Source organism: Oryctolagus cuniculus, chromosome 4 (genome assembly GCF_964237555.1).
Source record: "Oryctolagus cuniculus chromosome 4, mOryCun1.1, whole genome shotgun sequence".
Taxonomy (NCBI): Eukaryota; Metazoa; Chordata; class Mammalia; order Lagomorpha; family Leporidae; genus Oryctolagus; species Oryctolagus cuniculus.
This window is the reverse complement of record NC_091435.1, coordinates 9,022,891-9,044,432: the sequence shown is the minus strand read 5'-3', so window position 1 is coordinate 9,044,432 and position 21,542 is coordinate 9,022,891. Positions and strand designations below refer to the sequence as shown.

The 21,542-nt window shown below is 45.9% G+C and overlaps 2 protein-coding genes across 29 annotated transcripts in view; one reads left to right on the top strand and one right to left on the bottom strand.

Moving 5' to 3' along the window:
- The window catches only part of SETD4 (SET domain containing 4), a 109,681-nt gene that overhangs the window by 26,851 nt on the left and 61,288 nt on the right, over window positions 1-21,542 (bottom strand). For 24 of the 28 annotated variants that reach the window (XR_007914537.2, XR_007914538.2, XR_007914536.2 and 21 more), the window contains one exon: window positions 2,316-2,420. Coding sequence is in view for 3 of the 28 variants with exons in the window: in XM_070071858.1 (XP_069927959.1) it covers window positions 2,316-2,420 (105 nt within the window). In the remaining 25 variants the exon portion in view is untranslated. Of the gene's footprint in view, window positions 1-2,315; window positions 2,421-3,949; window positions 4,118-4,238; window positions 4,962-21,542 lie in introns of those variants that run through there. The other 4 variants (XR_519875.4, XM_070071859.1, XR_001795733.3 and 1 more) reach the window with 3 other exon arrangements.
- Window positions 16,146-19,507, top strand: CBR1 (carbonyl reductase 1). Its single transcript, NM_001082749.1, is given in 3 exon segments — window positions 16,146-16,555; window positions 17,411-17,518; window positions 18,746-19,507. Coding segments are annotated over 3 exon segments (834 nt in total). The 5' UTR covers window positions 16,146-16,266; the 3' UTR covers window positions 19,183-19,507.

The following is a 21,542-nucleotide window of genomic DNA, read 5'->3' as shown; positions in this document are numbered from 1 at the left end:
GAGATACATTTTAGATTCAAAGATACAGAAATTGAAAGTAAAAGATGGAAAAAGATGTTTCATACAAACCACCAAAAGACAGCCAGAGCTGGCTTTAAAACTTTAAAACAAAACAAAAATGTTACTAGAGACAAAAAGAGACATTTTATGATAAAGAAGTCAATTCAGGCCGGCGCCATGGCTCACTAGGCTAATCCTCCACACCAGCACCCCGGGTTCTAGTCCTGGTCGGGGTGCCGGATTCTGTCCCGGTTGCTCCTCTTCCAGTCCAGCTCTCTGCTGTGGCCCAGGAAGGCAGTGGAGGATGGCCCAAGTGCTTCGGCCCTGCACCCGCATGGGAGAACAGGAGAAGCACTTGGCTCCTGGCTTTGGATCAGCACAGTGCGCCAACCAGCCGTGGTGGCCATTTGAGGGGTGAACCAACGGAAAAAGGAAGACCTTTCTGTCTCTCTCTCTCACTGTCTAACTCTGCCTGTCAAAAAAAAAAAAAAAAAAAAAAAAAAAAAAAAAAAAGGCAGTCAATTCATCAGGTAGATATATCAACTATAAACATATACAAACCTAACAACAGAATCCCAAAATACATGAAGCAAAACTGACAGAATTAAAGGGAGAAACAGACAATTCTACAGTAATTGGAGGCTTCAAGATCCTACTTTCAATAGTGGGCAGGACAACTGGGAAGAATATCAATAAGGAACTAGAAGACTCAAATAACAAGATCAACAACTTAGGACCAACACACATCTACAGAACATGCTACCCAACAGCAGAATGGACAAAAAGCACGTTCTAGGCAAAGGAGGATTATGAGGCATAGGAGAGGCAGAAACGTGTGCTTTGTGTCCAGGGAGCAACCGAGCTGACACACTTCTAAGTCATGCACTCGCCAAGCTAGAGCCCCCTCATAAAGAGCCCCAAATGTCAGGCAGAAGGCCTTCCAGGGTCATACAAAAGGGAATAAAGGTCCCAGACACTCCTAAAAGGGTAACCCGAAAACAGTCTCAGTTAAGTTAGACCGACAGCAACATATGGGAAAGCAAACAAAGGCAGTCAAATGGACAAAAGGGCAGCTGAAATCATCTCCACGCTCAAGTAGTAGAACTAGAGGGAAAGGGAGCCTGAGTGAGGCCAGGAGAAACTTAACAGGAAACTGGCTGTGGAGGTTAAAGGAGGTTAAGGTCAGTGATGGACAGCCATTTCAGGTTCTCGCTGCCCCTGCCTTCCAACAAGAGACCAGTTCAGTCTCACATCCTGCACTGTTCTCCACCTGACCCCCTGCATTCTTCCCCAGGTTTAGAAGCCAAACTTGAAGAACCAGAATGGAGAAGCTCATTTCCACCTACTGCCCCCCAGCCCCACCCCTATAACACCTAATATAAAAAGGCCCAGCCTGCTGGGGTCTAAGGCCCTCTGCCACATGTTGGGTCTAGGTACACACTGGCAGTTGGTCGACTTCTGCGAGTTTATTTTCTCTTAATAAATTCAGTCTGGCTGTGAGTTCGTATTCTGTCTCCTATCTCTTTTCTGTGTTCTTGGTCCTTATAGTCAGACTAGCTCAAGATGGTCCTGACGTGTTTGAGGTCCCCCAGAAGGAGTGTTACTAAGTTTTATACAAATACAAATTGCATTCACGTAGGACTTTCAGTTAGCCTAGCGCTCTCCCATGCAGTGTCTCATTCAGAGTGTGATGAATTTATACTCAAACACTGAGACTCTACCAGTAGCTTAAAGAAACAAAGACAGGGGGCCAGCACTGTGGTGCAGCAGGTTAACCCTCTGGCCTGAAGCACCAGCATCCCATATGGGCGCCGGTTCAAGACCTGGCTGCTCCACTCCAATCCAGCTCTCTGCTATAGCCTGGGAAAGCAGTAGAAGATGGCCCAAATGCTTGGGCCCCTGCACCTGCGTGGGAGACTCGAAGAAACTCCTGGCTTCAGATCAGCACAGCTCCAGCCATTGCGGCCATCTGGGGAGTAAACCATTGGATGAAAGACCTTTCATTTCTCTTTCTCTTTCTCTCTCTCTGCCTCTCCTCTCTCTGTATAACTCTGACTTGCAAATAAATAAATAAATCTTTAAAAAAAAACAAACAAAGAAGCTTGGGAGTGATCCTCAGAAAAGACACTTGAAACAGTTAAATATATTTATACTCCTAGAGAGTTTAAAAGAATATAATGGCACCATATACAAGGAGTGTTTTTTAAGAAATATTCCCTTTGATCATTGTCCATGAATCTTTGAGAAATGCTATGACCGCATGGATACCAATCAACAAAGGCATTCTTTTTGCCATTAACACAAAAGAAACCCACCTCCTCTTGTCTGAGAACCTTTGGAGCGTTTTCGTCTTCTGATCCGACTTGTTCTCCCTCTTCCCTTCTGCATGTTCACACTGTAGCTTCTGCGTAGGCTCTGATCTAAAAAGAAAAGCGTCTTGATTTCCAGTTGTATGCTAACCACTGTTCTTATCACCTTTCAATGTTTCCATTTGGTGAGATGCCTCTAGAAGAGGTTTGTGCATAAGGGGTCCTGGCAGTAAACGGAACACCTATTATACAGGTCCCCCCCAAACAGGGGTTCTAAAAAACCCAGATTAGTCATGGAAATTCTCATCACTGACTTCAAAAATATGTGCTGGGTGACTTACATATCTCAATCCTAATCACCATTTACTAAAGTAACAAATTAACTAAGAATAAACAGTAGCCAGGAAGTCCCCATTACCTAGGAAGTCTTTGCCCAGAAATACCCTGTACGTGTGTGCGTGTATGTGTGTGTGTTCCCTTTTAATGTGAATTAAACAGTTTTCTCCTAAGATACCAGGATCCTGAAGTAAATAAATTAAACAGGTATTCACAGGTCCAGCACTGTGGCATAGTCAATAAAGCTGCCACCAACGCCACAACATCCTACATGGGTGCCATTTTGAATCCTGGCTGCTCCCCCAATCCAGCCGCCTGCTAATGTGCCTGGGAAAGCAGCAGAAGACCCCAAGTGCTTAGAGCCCTGCGCCCATGTGAGAGACCTAGAGGAAGCTCCTGGTTCCTGGCCTCCACCTGACCCAGCCCTGGTCATTGCGGCCATGTGGGAAGTGACCAGCATGGAAGCTCCCCCACCCCTTTTCTCACTCTGACTTTCAAATAAACAAATAAATCTTTAAAAAACAAAACAGACATTTGCAACAGACTAGGAAGAGACTGGGAGGTGAAAAGGCAGACAGCAGACAAACCAAAGAGATGACCTTAAAATCTAAAGCGGCAAATAAAGTTTCCACAGGCTACTTCCTGGGATGCATAAAAATGCAATCTAGTAAACACACCAGCATTTTACAAGCAATAGGGACTAACAGCAATTGATGCAGCCATTATCAAGAAGGTATAGGGGCCAGCACTGTGGCACAGCAGGACGGTAAAGCCGCCACCTGCAGTGCCAGCATGCCACATGGACACCAGTTTGAGTCCCGGCTGCTCCACTTCCCATCCAGTTCTCTGCTATGACCTGGGAAAGCAGCAGAAAATGGCCCAAGTTCTTGGGCCCCTGCATCCGCATGGGAGACCCGGAGGAAGCTCCTGCCTCCTGGCTTTGGATCAGCTCAGCTCAGCTCTAATCAGCTCAACTACTTGGGGAGTGAACCAGCAGGTGGAAGACCTTTCTCTCTGTCTCTGGCTCTACCTCTCTCTGTCACTCTGTCTTTCAAATAAGTAAGTCTTTAAAGAGAGAGAAGGTATATGCTAAGACGTGAAAATATCCAAGGTGCACTAAGTAAAAAAAATTAATAAATAAAAAGTCGCAGAACATTATAAATGACCCCTTAAACACCTTGCATGTAATCATGTAACCAGACATTCTGAGCACGGATACTCAGAGCCGGGCTACGAGTCCTTGTCCTCCTCCAAGGGACGTAATGGGAACGCTGCATGCCGGGATGTGTGTTTTAACGACGTACCCGGTTTTCAATCCCAATACCTGGGAGACACGAACACGGAGCCCAGAGCCGCAGGGAAGATTACTGGGCCGCCCCTGCAGACGGGGACTCGGCCTTCCCCACGGAGAGCGGGTGACGCCCGGCGCCCACGAGGACCCCGGCCACGCGCGCGGGCTTCCCGCCAGCCCCGGACCCCAGATCGCGCCCGCGGAGCCCGGGCGCCGGCCCTCGGGCGTCCTCCTCGCGACCCCCGGCCTCCCGGAAGCCCCACAGCCCCCGACTCCGGCGCACGTCAGGCGCCCGCACCCGCCGCCAGCGCGCCGGGGCGGGACTCGCTAAATGCACGACTTGGAAGGGAGGCGACTGTACTGCGGCGCACAGAACACCGCCGGGACTGCCCAACCTGCCGTCTCACTCACATCTTTCTCCCACGCAAGAACTACAAACTGAGGGAACCTCGCAGCCGGCCGCACTCCCGTCACCTCGGCAACGGAAGCCCTTCCGGTTCCCCTCAGCGCCGGAAACGGCCTCAAAGATGGCGTCGGCGGTGGGCGGGGCGGAGCGTCCCGCGGCGCAGGCGCAGTTCCCTCAGGCTCGCCGAGGCGGGACCGCGAGTCCTGTGGGCCGCGAGCCCTCGCTGGTACCCGGCCCCGCGTCCCGGGTTCCCTACGGCCTCCCCCGCGCCTTCCCGCCTGGCTGTTCATACAACATTCTGCAGCCCATGAAATTAAAATTGTTATGCCTCCTAATACAGCAGCCACGTTACAGTCAATGCATAAAGGGGTAATTGCAACTTATTTTTTTAATTGCAACTATTATTTTTTTAATTTATTTCACAGAGTTAGGTAGTGAGAGAGACAGAGAGAATGGTCTTCCTTCCGTTGGTTCACCCCACAAATGGCTGCTACGGCCGGCGCTGCGCCGATCCGAAACCAAGAGCCAGGTGCTTCCTCCTGGGCTCCCATGTGGTTGCAGGGGCCCAGGAACTTGGGCCATCCTCCACTGCCCTCCCGGGCCACAGCAGAGAGCTGGCCTGGAAGAGGAGCGACCGGGACTAGAACCAGCGCCCATATGGGATGCCAACGCTGCAAGGTGGAGGATTGACCAAGTGAGCAACGGCACCAGCTCCCAAATTGCAACTATTATTTAAAGCATTATTATTTTAAAAACATATTTTGTGAAGTTACAGCTGCTATAGATGGTGATTCCTATGATGGGTCTGGGCAAAATAAGTTGAAATCTTCTAGAAAGATTTCCCGTTCTAGATGCCATTTAAGTGAGCTTTGGCCTGACCTGAGTCACTCTATTTTGCCTCTGTTCTCTAATCACTCTGTTTGTCCTCTTTTTCTAATCAATTGCACAACTACTATGTACTCAAAAATTAGCCTTGTAAAAATGTTATTCATAAGGATTGTTTACATTAAGTGCTAGGAAAATGGGTTCAGTGCCCCCTCAGAGATAAGCGTAACCTTGCTTGTTCTGGCTTCTGTAACGAATGCTTGGCTTTGGATTAACTCCCAACAGGATGTGGTTTTTGCCTTTATAAGCTTACCCTGAGCTCTGTAGGGGCTGCATGATTTGGAGAGCACATGCCCCCACCCCTCCCTCCTCCCTCCCTCCCCCCATCCCCTACTCCCCATCCAGTGCAGCCACCAGCTTTGATGACTTTGCTGACTCTCAGAAGTAGACTCCATAATTCAGCCACGAGACTTTGGCAGAATGTAACACCGTTAAAATCATTCCTGACTGATGGGAGGAAGTCAGAATATCAATATTAACAGGTATTTGGAAAAATGCTGATTTCAGCCCTCACACATAACTTTGAGGAACTGAATACTTTATTGAAGGAAGTAACAGCAGAAGTGGTAGATGGGCCAGCACTGTGGCATAGTGGGCAAACCTCTGCCTACAGTGCCGGCATCCCATATGGGCGCTGGTTCAAGTCCCAGCTGCTCCTCTTCCAATCCAGCTCTCTGCTATGGCCTGGGAAGGCAGTAGAAAATGGCTCTGCACCTGCATGGGAGACCTGGAAGAAGCTCCTGCTTCCTGGCTTCGGATTGGCCCAGGTCCAGTCATTTGGGGAGTGAACTAGCAGAGAGAAGACCTCTTTCTCTATCTCTCCCTCTCTCTGTAACTCTACCTCTCAAATAAATAAATAAAATCTTTAAAGAAGAAACTTGGAATTAAAATGGGAACCTGAAGATATGGCTGAATTGCTGCAATTCTATTGGATGAGAAGTTGCTTCTTACAGATGAACCACGAGAATGATGTCCTGACGTAGAATTACTCCTGCTGAAGATGCTGTGAACATTGCTAGAATGATTACACATGATTTAGACTATTACAGAAACTTAGTTGATAAAGCAATGGCAGAACTTGGGAAGACTGAGTCCAGTTCTAAGAGAAGTTCTGCACTGGGCGAAATGCTGTCAAGCAGCACTGGATGCTACAGGGAAATCTTATTGATGTCTTAAGAAGCTGCCACACCCACTCCAATCTTCAACAAGCACCACCTCGACCAATCAGAAGTCAACAACAAGGAGGCAGGACCCTCCACCAGCAAAACCTCATGACTGGCTGAAGGCTCAGATGAATCCTTTAGAGGTTTTGTTTTTTTTTTTTTATTTGTTTCATTGCCATAAAGTATTTTTATTTTTTAAGATTTATTTGTTTGAACCATAGAGTTAGAGAGACAGAGACAGAGAGAGATTTTCCATCTGCTAGTTCACTCCCCCAAATGGCCTCAGCAGCTGGGGCTGTGCTAGGCTGAAGTCAATAGCCAGGAGCTTCTTCCATGTTTCCCAAGTGGATGCAGGGGACCATGGACTTGCGCTATCTTCCACTGCTTTCCCAGGTGCATTAGTAGGAGCTGGATCAAACGTGGAGCAGCTGGGACTTGAACTGGGGCCCATATGGGATGCTGGCATTGTAGGCCATGGTTTAATGAGCTGTGAAACAGTACCCACCCCACAATAAAGTATTTTTTAAGTATGGTATAAACGTTGCTTTTTTTAGACATAATGCTATTTTACATACTTAAAAGATGATAGTGTAAATATAACTTTCATAGGCACTGGGAAAACAAAATTTCATGAGACTTGTTTTGTTGTGATAATCACTATTGTGATGGTCTGGAACTAAAATGCCTCCAATCTTAACAGATTGATAATTCAGAGAAGTCATTGAATATCAGTGCTCTTTCTTACTTTCCATATGACCATTCTTAGGGAGGTGGCTGTTCAAATCACCTTTCTGTTTTCACTTGTGGTCTTAAGATCATGGATGTAGCTCTAGGCATCCATTCTTATAAACTGTACTCAAGACAGGAATAAAGGGTGGCATCGTGGTCCAGTCCCAGCTACTCTACTTCCAATCCAGCTTCCTCCTAATGTATCCTGGGAGGCAGAAGTGGTGTACGTGCTTGGGCCCCTGCCAGCCGTTTGGGAGACCTGATGGAGTTTTGGGCTCGTGGCTTCAGCAAGAGCTGTTGTGGACATTTGGGGAGTGAACCAACAGATGGAAGATCTACTTCTCTCTATCTTTCTCTATCTTTATCTATTTATTGCTCTGCTTTTCAAGGAGATGAAAATAAATATTTTTAGAAAGGAAGAAAGGCATGATTGAAATGCGAGCATTGCTTTCAAGAAGGAGGAAAATGATGTATGTTCCGATTTTCCTCATGGGAATTGACAAAGTTTCTCTTCTTGATCAAACACTAGCCAGACTCCTCCATGCCAACAGAAATGAAAAAAGAGCAGGCGTAGCCATCTTAATATCGGACAAAATAAACTTTAATACAAAAACTGTTAAGAGAGACAAATAGGGGCACTATATAATGATTAAGGGTTCAATTCAACAGGAAGATTTAACTATTATAAATGTATATGCACCTAATTACAGGGCACCGGTCTATTTAAAAGATATGTTAAGGGACTTAAAGGGAGATTTAGATTCCAATACAATAGTACTGGGGGACTTCAATACTCCACTCTCAGAAATAGACAGATCATCCGGACAGAGTTCAACAAGGAAACAGCAGATTTAATCGACACTATTGCCCAAATGGATCTAACAGATATATACAGAACTTTCAATCCTACATCTAAAGACTTCACATTCTTCTCAGCAGTGCATGGAACCTTCTCTAGGATTGATCACATACTGGGCCATAAAGCAAGTCTCAGCAAATTTAAAAGAATTAGAATCATACCATGCAGCTTCTCAGACCACAGCGGAATGAAGCTAGAAATTAGCAACTCAGGAAACCCCAGAAAGTATGCAAACACATGGAGACTGAACGACATGCTCCTGAATGAACAATGGGTCATTCAAGAAATCAAAAGAGAAATCAAAAACTTTCCGGAAGTAAATGAGGATAACAACACAACATATCAAAACTTATGTAATACAGCAAAAGCAGTATTGAGAGGCAAGTTTATAGCAATAGGTGCCTATATCAAGAAATTGGAAAGGTACCAAATAAATGAGCTTTCAGCGCATCTCAAGGACCTAGAAAAACTGCAGCAAACCAGACCCAAATCTAGTAGGAGAAGAGAAATAATTAAAATCAGAGAAGAAATCAACATTATTGAATCCAAAAAAAAAAATTACAAAAAATCAGCCAAACGAGGAGCTGGTTTTTTGAAAAAATAAACAAAATTGACACCCCATTGGTCCAACTAACTAAAAAAAGAAAAGACCCAAATCAATAAAATCAGAGATAAAAAGGAAACGTAACAACAGACACCACAGAAATAAAAAGAATCATCAGAAATTACTACAAGGACTTGTATGCCAGCAAACAGGAAAATCTATCAGAAATGGATAGATTCCTGGACACATGCAACTTACCTAAGTTGAACCAGGAAGACATAAAAAACCTAAATAGACCCATAACTGAAACAGAAATTGAAACAGTAATAAAGGCCCTCCCAACAAAGAAAAGCCCAGGACCAGATGGATTCACTGCTGAATTCTACCAGACATTTAAAGAAGAACTAATCCCATTTCTTCTCAAACTATTCAGAACAATCGAAAAAGAGGGAGTCCTCCCAAATTCTTTCTATGAAGCCAGCATCACCTTAATCCCTAAGCCAGAGAAAGATGCAGCACTGAAAGAAAATTATAGACCAATATCCCTGATGAACATAGACGCAAAAATCCTCAATAAAATTCTCGCCAATAGAATACAACAACAACATCAGAAAAATCATCCACCCAGACCAAGTGGGATTTATCCCTGCTATGCAGGGATGGTTCAATGTGCACAAGACAATCAATGTGATACACCACATTAACAGACTGCAGAAGAAAAACCATATGATTATCACAATAGATGCAGAGAAGGCATTCGATAAAATTCAACACCCTTTCATGATGAAAACTCTAAGCAAATTGGGTATAGAAGGAACATTCCTCAATACAATCAAAGCAATTTATGAAAAACCCACAGCCAACATCCTATTGAATGGGGAAAAGTTGGAAGCATTTCCACTGAGATCTGGTACCAGACAGGGATGCCCACTCTCACCACTGCTATTTATTCTGGAAGTTTTAGTCAGAGCCATCAGACAAGAAAAAGAAATTAAAGGAATACAAATTGGGAAGGAAGAACTCAAACTATCCCTCTTTGCAGATGATATGATTCTTTACTTAGAGGATCCAAAGAACCCTACTAAGAGACTATTGGAACTCATAGAGGAGTCTGGCAAAGTGGCAGGATATAAAATCAATGCACAAAAATCAACAGCCTTTGTATACACAAGCAACGCCACGGCTGAGAAAGAACTGCTAAGATCAATCCCATTCACAATAGCTACAAAAACAATCAAATACCTTGGAATAAACTTAACCAAGGACGTTAAAGATCTCTAAGATGAGAATTACAAAATCTTAAAGAAAGAAATAGAAGAGGATACCAAAAAATGGAAAAAACTTCCATGCTCATGGATTGGAAGAATCAATATCATCAAAATGTCCATTCTCCCAAAAGCAATTTACAGATTCAATGCAATTCCAATCAGGATACCAAAGACATTCTTCTCAGATCTAGAAAAAATGATGCTGAAATTCATATGGAGGCAAAAGAGACCTCGAATAGCTAAAGCAATCTTGTACAACAAAAACAAAGCCGGAGGCATCACAATACCAGATTTCAGGACATACTACAGGGCAGTTGTAATCAAAACAGCATGGTACTGGTACAGAAACAGATGGATAGACCAATGGAACAGAATAGAAACACCAGAAATCAACCCAAACATCTACAGCCAACTCATATTTGATCAAGGATCTAAAACCAATTCCTGGAGCAAGGACAGTCTATTCAATAAATGGTGCTTCTGGCCTCAGAATCAGCCCTAAAGGCACTCGGATCTGGCTGAAAAGCCCATGAGAGTATTTCAGGCATGGAAAGCCAAGGCACTCTGGCAAAAAGATCTCTGTGAGTGAGATCCCAGTGGAAAGAACAGGTCTTCAAAGAGGGAGGTGCCTTTCTCTGAAGGGAGGAGAGAACCTCCACTTTGACTATGACCTTGTCTAAACAAGATAAGAGTCGGAGAACTCAAGGGGCTTCCATAGCCTTGGAAACTCATGACTGGTGCATAGAGAGATTACTGATGCCATAAACAGGAGTGTCAATTTGTAAAGTCAACAACAGGAGTCACTGTGCACTTACTCCTCATGTAGGATCTCTGTCCTTAATGTGCTGTACACTGAGGCTTAATGCTATAACAAGTACTCAAACAGTATATTTCACTTTGTGTTTCTATGGGGGTGCAAACGATTGAAATCTTTACTTAATGTACACTAAACTGATCTTCTGTAAAAAAAAAAAAAAAAAAAAAAAGAAAGAAAGAAATTATCAATTCCCAACTTGACTCTCACTGGGATTAAACATGACAATAGGTCTGATCTGATTTCATCATCATTTAAAAAAAAATCATCTATTATTTTTCACTTTATGTTTCTGTGTGGGAACAAACTGTTGAAATCCTTACTTAAGGTATACTAAGCTGATCTTCTGTATATTAAGATAATCGAAAATGAATCTTCATGTGAATGGAAGGGGAGAGGGAGTGGGAAAGGGGAGGGTTCTGGGTGGGAGGGACGGTATGGGGGGGAAACCCATTGTAACCCATGAGTCGTACTTTGGAAATTTATATTCATTAAATAAAAGATAAAAAAAAATAAAAATAAATGGTGCTGGGAAAACTGGATTTCCATGTGCAGAAGCATGAAGCAAGACCCCTACCTTACACCTTACACAAAAATCCACTCAACGTGGATTAAAGACCTCAATCTACAACCTGACACCATCAAGTTATTAGAGAACATTGGAGAAACCCTTCAAGATATTGGCACAGGCAAAGAGTTTCTGGAAAAGACCCGGGAGGCACAGGCAGTCAAAGCCAAAATCAAATATTGGGATTGCATCAGATTGAGAAGTTTCTGTACTGCAAAAGAAACAGTCAGGAAAGTGAGAGACAACCGACAGAATGGGAAAATATATTTGCAAACTATGCAACTGATAAAGTGTTAATAACCAGAATCTACAAAGAGATCAAGAAACTCCACAAAAACAAAACAAACAACCCACTTAAGAGATGGGCCAAGGACCTCAATAGACATTTTTCAAAAGAGGAAATGGCCAACAGACACATGAAAAAATGTTCAAGATCACTAGCAATCAGGGATATGCAAATCAAAACCACAATGAGGTTTCACCTCACCCCAGTTAGAATGGCTCACATACAGAAATCTACCAACAACAGATGCTGGCGAGGATGTGGGGAAAAAGGGACACTAACCCACTGTTGGTGGGAATGCAAACTGGTCAAGCCACTATGGAAGTCAGTCTGGAGATTCCTCAGAAACCTGAATATAACCCTACCGTTCGACCCAGCCATCCCACTCCTTGGAATTTACCCAAAGGAATTTAAATTGGCAAACAAAAAAGCGGTCTGCACCCTAATGTTTACTGCAGCACAATTCACAATAGCCAAGACCTGGAACCAACCTAAATGCCCATCAACGGTAGACTGGATAAAGAAATTATGGGACATGTACTCTTTAGAATACTATACAGCAGTCAAAAACAATGAAACCCGGTCATTTGCAACAAAATGGAGGAATCTGGAACACATCATGCTGAGTGAAATAAGCCAGTCCCAAAGGGACAAATACCATATGTTCTCCCTGATCGGTGACAACTGACTGAACACCAAAAAGGAAACCTGTTGAAGTGAAATGGACACTATGAGAAACAGTGACTTGATCAGCATAGCCCTGACTGTTAATGAACAACTTAATACATTATCCCTCTTAGTATATTTTTTGTCTGTTCTACTTAATATGACTGGTTTAATTCTGTAATTAATACACAGTTATTCTTAAGTGTTGAAATTTAACTGAAATGTGATCCCTGTTAACCATAATGGTAGGAATAAGAGAGGGAAGAGATGTACAATTTGGGACATGCTGAAGCTGACTTGCCCCAAATGGTAGAGTTAGAAACATAACAGGGGATTCCAATTCAATCCCATCAAGGTGGCATGTACCAATGCCATCTCACTAGTCCAAGTGATCAATTTCAGTTCACAATTGATAATAATGAAAGGACTAAGAGTCAAAGGGATCACATAAACAAGTCTAGTACCTGCTAATACTAACCGATAGAATAAATAAAGGGGAGAGTGATCCAACATGGGAAGTGAGATACACAGCAGACTCATAGAATGGCAGATGTCCTAAACAGCACTCTGGCCTCAGAATCAGCCCTAAAGCCATTTGGATCCGACTGAAAAGCCCATGAGAATATTTCAGGCATGGAAAGCCAAGACACTCTGGTAAAAAAAAAAAAAAAAAAAAAAAAAAAAAAAAAAAAACTAAATGAAAGATCTCTGTGAGTGAGATCCCAGTGGAAAGAACAGGTCTTCAAAGAAGGAGGTACCTTTCTCTGAAGGGAGGAGAGAACCTCCACTTTGACTATGACCTTGTCTAAACAAGATAAGAGTCGGAGAACTCAAAAGGTTTCCGTAGCCTTGGAAACTCATGACTGGAGCATAGAGAGATTACTGATGCCATAAACAGGAGTGTCAATTTGTAAAGTCAACAACAGGAGTCACTGTGCACTTACTCCTCATGTAGGATCTCTGTCCTTAATGCACTGTACATTCAGATTTAATGCTATAACTAGTACTCAAACAGTATATTTCACTTTGTGATTCTATGTGGGTGCAAACTGTTGAAATCTTTACTTAATGTATACTAAACTGATCTTCTGTATATATAGAAAATTGAAAATGAATCTTGATATGAATGGAAGGGGAGAGAGAGCGGGAAAGGGGAGGGTTGCGGGTGGGAGGGAAGTCATCGAGGGGCAAGGGGGATTCCAATGTAGTCCATAAGCTGTACTTTGGAAATCTATATTCATTAAATAAAAGTTAAAAAAAATGCAATCATCAGAAATGACAGATCCTCTTTCAGTCTTTTTAGTGGGACAGAATTTTCATTTTGCTAATTGTCAACTAACAGACATGGCCGTTAACCAGCATTTATATAAACCAGCCCTCTGTAATTTTTCTGTCCCTGATTGCTCAAGCCCCACCGTTCCCCCTTTCAGGTCTCTCATTCTCCCTTTAAAATCTACCCTCTGTCCTCTACAAATAAAAATTGAGTTCAGCTTCCACTAGGCCAGCTTATTATTGCAATAACACGTTGCTGATTAAAAGCTGTCCTGAACACTTTCACGGGTACATGGCTTGGTTCACCTTTGGCAGGACTGACTAAATTGTTTAGAATTACATAACTAGTAAGCATTTGGGCCGCGGTTTGAATCCAGGAGCCAAAGTCCATGCTGTACTGAGCACCTCAGATAAGCAAAAAGTGAAAGGAGAAAAGACAGTGTCAAGTGAAGTTCATGAGCCAGGAAAGCCCCTGAGGCTTCACAATTCATAATTTAACAAAATCCTGTGCCAACATTTTCTATTTGAATCGACACCGTGGACCAGTGCTCTTTAAGAAAAATAAAATAACTGCTCAAACCAGGTAAAGTGCATTAAAGGTGTGAAGGTTATTCCACAACAGATGTGATACGATTCTTTCTCCACACAGCTGCCAGGCTGGTCTCAGTACGCCGATGTCCACCACTAAGCAGTGTCAGGAACTCCCATCTTTACTCTTTGATTTTATTTTGATTTGCTTAGAACCCAGACAAGGTCCCAGGGATGGGGCCCCTCACAAACACACCACTAGAATTAAGATCCAAAATACAAAATCATTCACGTAGAGCTTAAGCGTGGGTTTAAATTCTCATGATTTTCAAGAACAAATTTTCAAAAAATATCTTCTAGTGAAATCTGTCAGTCACTTCCCCTATGATTCCTCCCCTATTCCCATGCTTATAAAGATCTTTACATACAGTAAAAATACAATTTTTATGGTTTCATTTGTAAATCAGCTTTCTTCTCTCACTTTACAAATTACTTGGTGTATGTTGTAATTTTTTTTCTGATCACCACTTCCTTTCTCTAGACCAATTTTAGAAAATTTATTTCTTTCCTCCACTAACTGTTAATGCCACCTATATCATATACTGAATTTTCATTAATGCCTACTATTTTTAGACTGCATTTTATGGAGCATGCTTCCCCCATTGAACGACTGTCCTAAAGTAAACACAGATCAGAGTGAAGATCCTACTTCACGTCCCTCCTAGAGTTTGTGATTTGAAATATCAGGAGGCTCCCAGGCCCAGAGTTCCCTGAACAGCCTGTTCTATCTTTGATGGCTATGAGCAAATTTAATCCATCCCACTTTCTTCTTCTAATAACTGCATACCCAGCTACAGAAGAAAGTAATTAATGGTGTGGAAAAAAGCCAGCCACGAACAGAGCAAACATTCACTGAGAGAAGGAAGCAATAATGTTCTTAATTACCCTGAATAGAAAAAAATCCGTAAGGATACACGTTGTATAAGTTCATATGTGTAACATTTGAAACCACAAAATGGTAGAAAGGCTGAGCACATGCAAAGCCGTCAGAGGCGGGAACTGGGTCGGGGCTCCGGGAGAGTGCTTTAGTTCTACCAGAGCCACAGGGGCTCCTGGTGCGGGTGCCAAGGTCCGATCTGGACTGCAGTGGTGGAAACGCAAAACTGCACGCGATGAAACTGCGCTAGACCAAACACACCTAAGACTAGGGAGCTCCGAATAGGATGGAGGATTGTTTTGTTGTCAAATGGCTCACTGTGGTATTGTACTGCAGTTTTAAAAAAAAAAATTGTGAACACAAAATGGAACTGGATAAAGCCTAAGAAATCCCTGGATTGTATTGTACAACTACATGTGAAGCTAAACTATCTTAATAACACTAACAGCCAGAAAGAAGAGCAAGGGCCTTTCCCAGTTTAAATTCTGCCAAGCCACTGATCAGAAACCTGCATTAAAATAGCAGCATTCGTAGAATCTGTCAGAAGCACCTTCCTCAGAACCTTCTTCAAGAATGGACACATCCTATATCTGCCCAGACCACAACAGTGGCCACGGTGGCACACGAACATTGCCCATCTAGAATGTGGCTATTGCAACGACATTTTTCATTGCATGAATGCCGCTCACTGAAGCTGACATTGAAACGGACACGTGTGCCTAGTGGCAACCAATGCGATGACACAGAAATTAAATTGACCTTCAAGTCACTTATCCCTTTGTTGGAAGCAGGGAGGACAATGCATTTCCCACCGCTGAGCCATTTATAAACCCCCGAGGATGTATCCATTTCTTCATTTTGAATGGGGATATAAAGGTGCACTCCCACACACTGAGTGTATAAAACAGGGCTGCGAGGCCCCCTCACACCTGTGCACCGCAGGACCCAGCCAGGTAAGGCGATGGCGCTCCAGGCGCGCGCAGACAGCAAACTGCACGCTGCTTCCCTAAATGCGTCCCACTGCAAGAGGAAAACCTGGCCAAGCACTCTCAGGAGCTTAGCTTCCATGCGCTCAGGGAGGGACCCGACAGAAGCTGATCCCCTGTAATTTTCCTCCGAGTTTATTGCGTAACCCTACTCTCAAACATTCCCTTTCCCCCTGCAGGTTTCGCAAGGTCCACCGAGGTCGCTCCTGTTGTCCATCTCCTCGCGATGAGGAGGTATAAAAAAATCAAGCTTTTCTGAGGCTGGGCCTGCGCTGGCGCACTCGCTAAGCTCACTGCATTCAAGACTCCCGGCGCGCACCCAGCGGGCTCCAGACCTGCCTGGACTCCCGGACAACCTGCGTAGCACAGGCTCTGCTCCTGGGTTGTTCTCCACGCAGTGGTCCAGCGGTGACAGCCCAGCGATGCCGAGTGACCGCCGCGTGGCGCTGGTGACCGGCGCCAACAAGGGCGTCGGCTTCGCCATCACGCGCAACCTGTGCAGGCTCTTCTCCGGGGACGTGCTTCTCACGGCGCAGGACGAGGCGCAGGGCCAGGCCGCCGTGCAGCAGCTGCAGGCCGAGGGCCTGAGCCCGCGCTTCCACCAGCTGGACATCACGGACCTGCAGAGCATCCGCGCCCTGCGCGACTTCCTGCGCCGGGAGTACGGGGGCCTCAACGTGCTGGTCAACAACGCGGCCATCGCCTTCAAAAGTGAGGGCGGGGGCGCGCGGGGTGGGATGGCCCAGAACCTCCAGCCAGTGTGGGCCGCGCCTGTCGGAGGAGCCTGGGGTGGGCACTGGGCCTTTCAGGAGGTTGAATGGGGTGGGGGAGGCACAGAGACCAGCCACAGAGACCTTTGTGTCCTTTGTGTTTCCTTGGCTGCAAGATTTTCTTTTTTCTTTTTCTTTTTTTTTTTTTTTTTTTTTTTTTTTACAGGCAGAGTGGAGAGTAAGAGAGAGAGACAGAGAGAAAGATCTTCCTTTGCCCTTGGTTCACCCTCCAAGGGCCACCGCAGCCGGCGCACTGCGACCAGCGCACCGCGCTGATCCAAAGCCAGGAGCCAGGTGCTTCTCCTGGTCTCCTATGGGGTGCAGGGCCCAAGGACCTGGGCCATCCTCCACAGCACTCCCGGACCACAGCAGAGAGCTGGCCTGGAAGAGAGGCAACCAGGACAGAATCCGGCGCCCCGACCAGGACTAGAACCTGGGGTGCCAGCGCCGCAAGGCGGAGGATTAGCCTAGTGAGCCGTGGCGCCGGCCCTTGAAGATTTTCTTCACAGTTTCTAGGGGATTGGCGTCAGGGTGTGGGGCAGATTTTAAGCTGCTTCTGGAATAAGTAAATTGGAACTGGTTAAATCCAGAGCCCAGGCCAGCAGGCTTTGCCCAGCCTCTCCCAGTGCTGCCGTCTCATACAGAGGCCGAGGTCAAAGCAGGGATAGACGCTGGCACGATGCTGTGACTGCACCCAGACACAACTCAGAAGTCACCAATGTCTCACGCCGTTCTACTAAATGGAGTGGTCCCCTGTGCTTGCTGTTAATTGACCGTGTTCTCTCTGCCCTAAAAGTGGAGGATACCACGCCCTTTCATATTCAAGCGGAAGTGACTATGAAGACAAACTTTGATGGCACCCGAGATGTCTGCACGGAGCTGCTGCCTCTCATGAGGCCCGGAGGTGAGCCTCCTGGGGACCCCACGCTGTGCCTTCAGGAGGGAGCTGGCCCTGCTGCCCGGGCTCTCAGCTCCATCCCTGCTGCCTGTCCTGCTCCAGCTGCACCAGCCTGCTGCCGCCCCTGCCAGGGGCTGTCCTGGGTCAGGACGTCGTCCCCGCTCCTGCACTGCCCCTGCGGTCTCTGCTCTTGGCAGACCTGGCGCCTTCTGACCCTGTAGTCCCTGGGAGACTCTTTATTTCCCCCATGCCCACTCATGTTGGAGGCCCTAAGGTGGACCCCTGTGCCCTCTCAGGCTAACAGAGGCTTCCTACAGCCATCCATCATCCCCCTAAACTCTGTCACCTGCCTAGGGTACTCCTGGAGTTCCTCCTTCCTCTCCTCCTCCTGATGCCCCTCCCCAGCTAACACATTTCCAGAGAACAGTCATCATCCTCCTGCGTCACCCTGGCCACCCACCAGGTCCTGGAGGTCACCCTGCATAGAGACCTCACAGTCACTACAGGTCCCAAGGTTGTGCCACTCACTCTCTCCCCGCCCATTGCTCCCAGCTGCAGAGCTGGCCTTCCCGTGGGCTTCTGCACAGCTGCAACCCCCCTAAGAGACATCTCTTCTTGGGTCCTTTCCTTTCTTGGCTTCCTACACAGGCTCTGATGGCCACCCCTCTCAGAAGTCCTCCAGGAGCAAAGTACAGATCTCACCACGGTTCACAGGGATTCCATAATCTGACCCTGCCTAACTCCATGCTCATATTCCCTGCTATTCAGTGCACTCATTGTTCTTGATGTGCGCACGATCCTATTTCTTTGTTGTGAAGTGCTGCACTAATCCCAAGTAATGAGACAGGAGGTGAACTGTCACTCAGCACATCACACCAAGAAAGAATGGCAGCCACTTCTCAAAGGGTGGAAATGAGTGGTTTACAGTGAGGACGTGCACGTATAGTTTACTCTCAACTCCTATCTTGTTTTCCTGTCCTGTCCTCTTGAAATTTTCTACTTCATCCAAGACTCTGGTTCTCTTTCCAATTCACCTGCTTCCTCTACTGATTGAATTCTTGAAGGTACAAATAGTTTCTTACGCACCGACTGCACCATCCATGCCTGCTGCTCTTAGAATGCACACTGGCCTTTGTTTCTCAAGAAGAAGTTTTCTGGTCTAAATCCCAGCGCCTTTGGGCTCCAGCCGTCCTGTGCAAGCCTCTCCTGATAGTGATTTCTGGTGTATTTTAGGCAGAGTGGTGAACGTGTCCAGCATGACATGTCTCAGAGCCCTTAAATCCTGCAGCCCGGAGCTGCAGCAGAAGTTTCGCAGTGAGACCATCACGGAGGAGGAGCTGGTGGGGCTCATGAAGAAGTTCGTGGAAGACACGAAGAAGGGGGTGCACCAGACAGAAGGCTGGCCTGACACTGCCTATGGAGTGACCAAGATGGGCGTCACTGTCTTGTCCAGAATCCAGGCCAGGCACCTGAGTGAGCAGAGGGGAGGGGACAAGATCCTCGTGAATGCTTGCTGCCCAGGGTGGGTAAGAACCGACATGGGGGGACCCAACGCCACCAAGAGCCCAGAAGAAGGAGCAGAGACCCCCGTGTACTTGGCCCTTTTGCCTCCAGATGCCGAGGGCCCTCATGGGCAGTTTGTCATGGACAAAAAAGTTGAACAGTGGTGAGCTCACCCCCAGCTCCACCCATGGCTCCTGTTTTCTAGCCTGTCCTGCTTAATATAAAGGATGTCTCACAGTCAACAGATTTTCCAACCAGGAGTGAGAAGAAAGGCAAACATCTCTATCAACTAACCTCTACTAATGTACCTGAGTTGGCTATTCCTGACTACTAATTCCATGAAGTCCTTTCCAATTTCCTGTATGATACAGGAAGAGAAAAATCGTAATTGCTGAAAAGATCCTTTCCAATTTCGTATGTGATACAGGAGAGAAAAATTGTAATTGCTGAAAAGAAACAATGAAAATCGATAGTTAAATAAATGGTTCTTTCAAAGAACACATGTAGATTGTTTATACGTTGAAACAGATCTTTCCCAAAGTAAAACCTTCAAAACATTGGGTCAGTAGAAGGATGGTAGAACTCAGGAGTCAGCTAACACAGAGAGAGTCCAGTAGTCAATGTCCTGGGATCTGTAGGTCACACACTCCGTCCCAGTTACTCAGATGGGCCATTAGCTATTGCCAAAACATGCACAACATGGAAACTGAAGCACAGCAGGGTGATTTTTTTTTTTTGATAGGCAGAGTGGACAGTGAGAGAGAGACAGAAAGAAAGGTCTTCCTTTTGCCGTTGGTTCACCCTCCAATGGGCGCCATGGCTGGCACACCGCGCTGATCCGAATCCAGGAGCCAGGTGCTTCTCCTGGTCTCCCATGCGGGTGCAGGGGTCAAGGACTTGAGCCATCCTCCATTGCCTTCCCGGGCCACAGCAGAGAGCTGGACATGAAGAGGAGCGACCGGGACGGAATCCGGCGTCCCGACCGGGACTAGAACCCAGGGTGCCAGCGCTGCAGGCAGAGGATTAGCCTATTAAGCCACGGCGCCGGCCCAGGGTGATTTCATCTAGCTTCAGTTTTACCATCTCTAGAACATGGACAATACCATGAAGGGAAAGGCAGATGGTCTGCTCTCTTTTTTTTTAAGATTTATTTATTTATTTGAAAGAGTTACACAGAGAGGAGAGGCAGAGAGAGAGAGAGAGGTCTTCCATCTGCTGGTTCACTCCCCAATTGGCGGCAACGGCCAGAGCTGCACTGATCTGAAGCCAGGAGCCAGGAGCTTCCTCTCAGTCTCCCATGCAGATGCCAGGGCTCAAGGACTTGGGCCATCTTCTACTTTCCCAGGCCATCGGCAGGGAGCTGGATCAGAATTGGAGCAGCCCGGTTTCGAACCAGCGCCTATATGGGATGCGAGCACTGCAGGTTTAACCCAATGTCTTGGTTTCTTAAGCCTAAATCATTGTGGGAAACAGCCATGTCAGATGTCACTCATGTGACATGAGAGGGCATCTGTATGAAACACTCAGCCCTAAACTACTTAGAGATCAAGGAATTATTACTAAGTCTCCTGGATTTAAATGTGTTGTGTAGGGATGACATTCCTGAGGTCTGACACATTGCCTTGTCACAGCAGAGTACACAGAGATGAACATGTAAGTCAAGTTTGGAATTCTCACAGTTGCCAGGCCTCGGTCAGTTATGCATCTTTATTATACTATTCTTTTACATTTTTGTTTATTTAAAACTTACAAGGGGCTGGTGCCGTGGCGCACTAGGTTGATCCTCCACCTGCGGCGCCAGCATCCCATGTGGGCACCAGTTCTAGACCTAGCTGCTCCTTTTCCAGTCCAGGTCTCTGCTGTGGCCTGGGAAAGCAGTGGAGGATGGCCCAAGTGCTTGGGCCCCTATACCCACGTGGGAGACCAGGAAGAAGCACCTGGCTCCTAGCTTCAGATCGACACAGCTCCAGCTGTTGCAGCCATTTGAGGAGTGAAGCAGCAGATGGAAGACCTTTCTCTCATCTCTTCCTCTCACTATCTGTAACTCTACCTCTCAAATAAATAAATAAAATCTTAAAAAGAAACTTACAAAACATGGGGAAAATCCTGGTTCTCCCACCTTAGTGCATGATCTTGGATAAAATGACTCCATCTTGCTGTGTCTCAATTCTCTCTACTATTAAGTGGGGGATAGTAGGGTGGTATGCATGTATTAGTGTTGTAAACAGTGTCTAGCACATGGACTTGCAAGGTGTCTGCTCTCATTAGTACCAGTAATCTAGGCTGACGCCATCTCTGGTGGTGCTGGGAAGCACCTGTTCACCGCCAAGCATCCAGTGGGAGGCGGTGGGCATCAAGACATGTGCCGTCCATTCCCGCCCTTCCATACAGTCACTCCATGTGTGGGGACCCTACTCATGTTCTTCCTCCATTCACCAGTGAATTTCAGACTTAAAGAAATGAAAAGTAGTCCCCCTGCCCCACCCCAAACACAAATGCAGCCTGTATTTTAAAACTGAAGTTCACA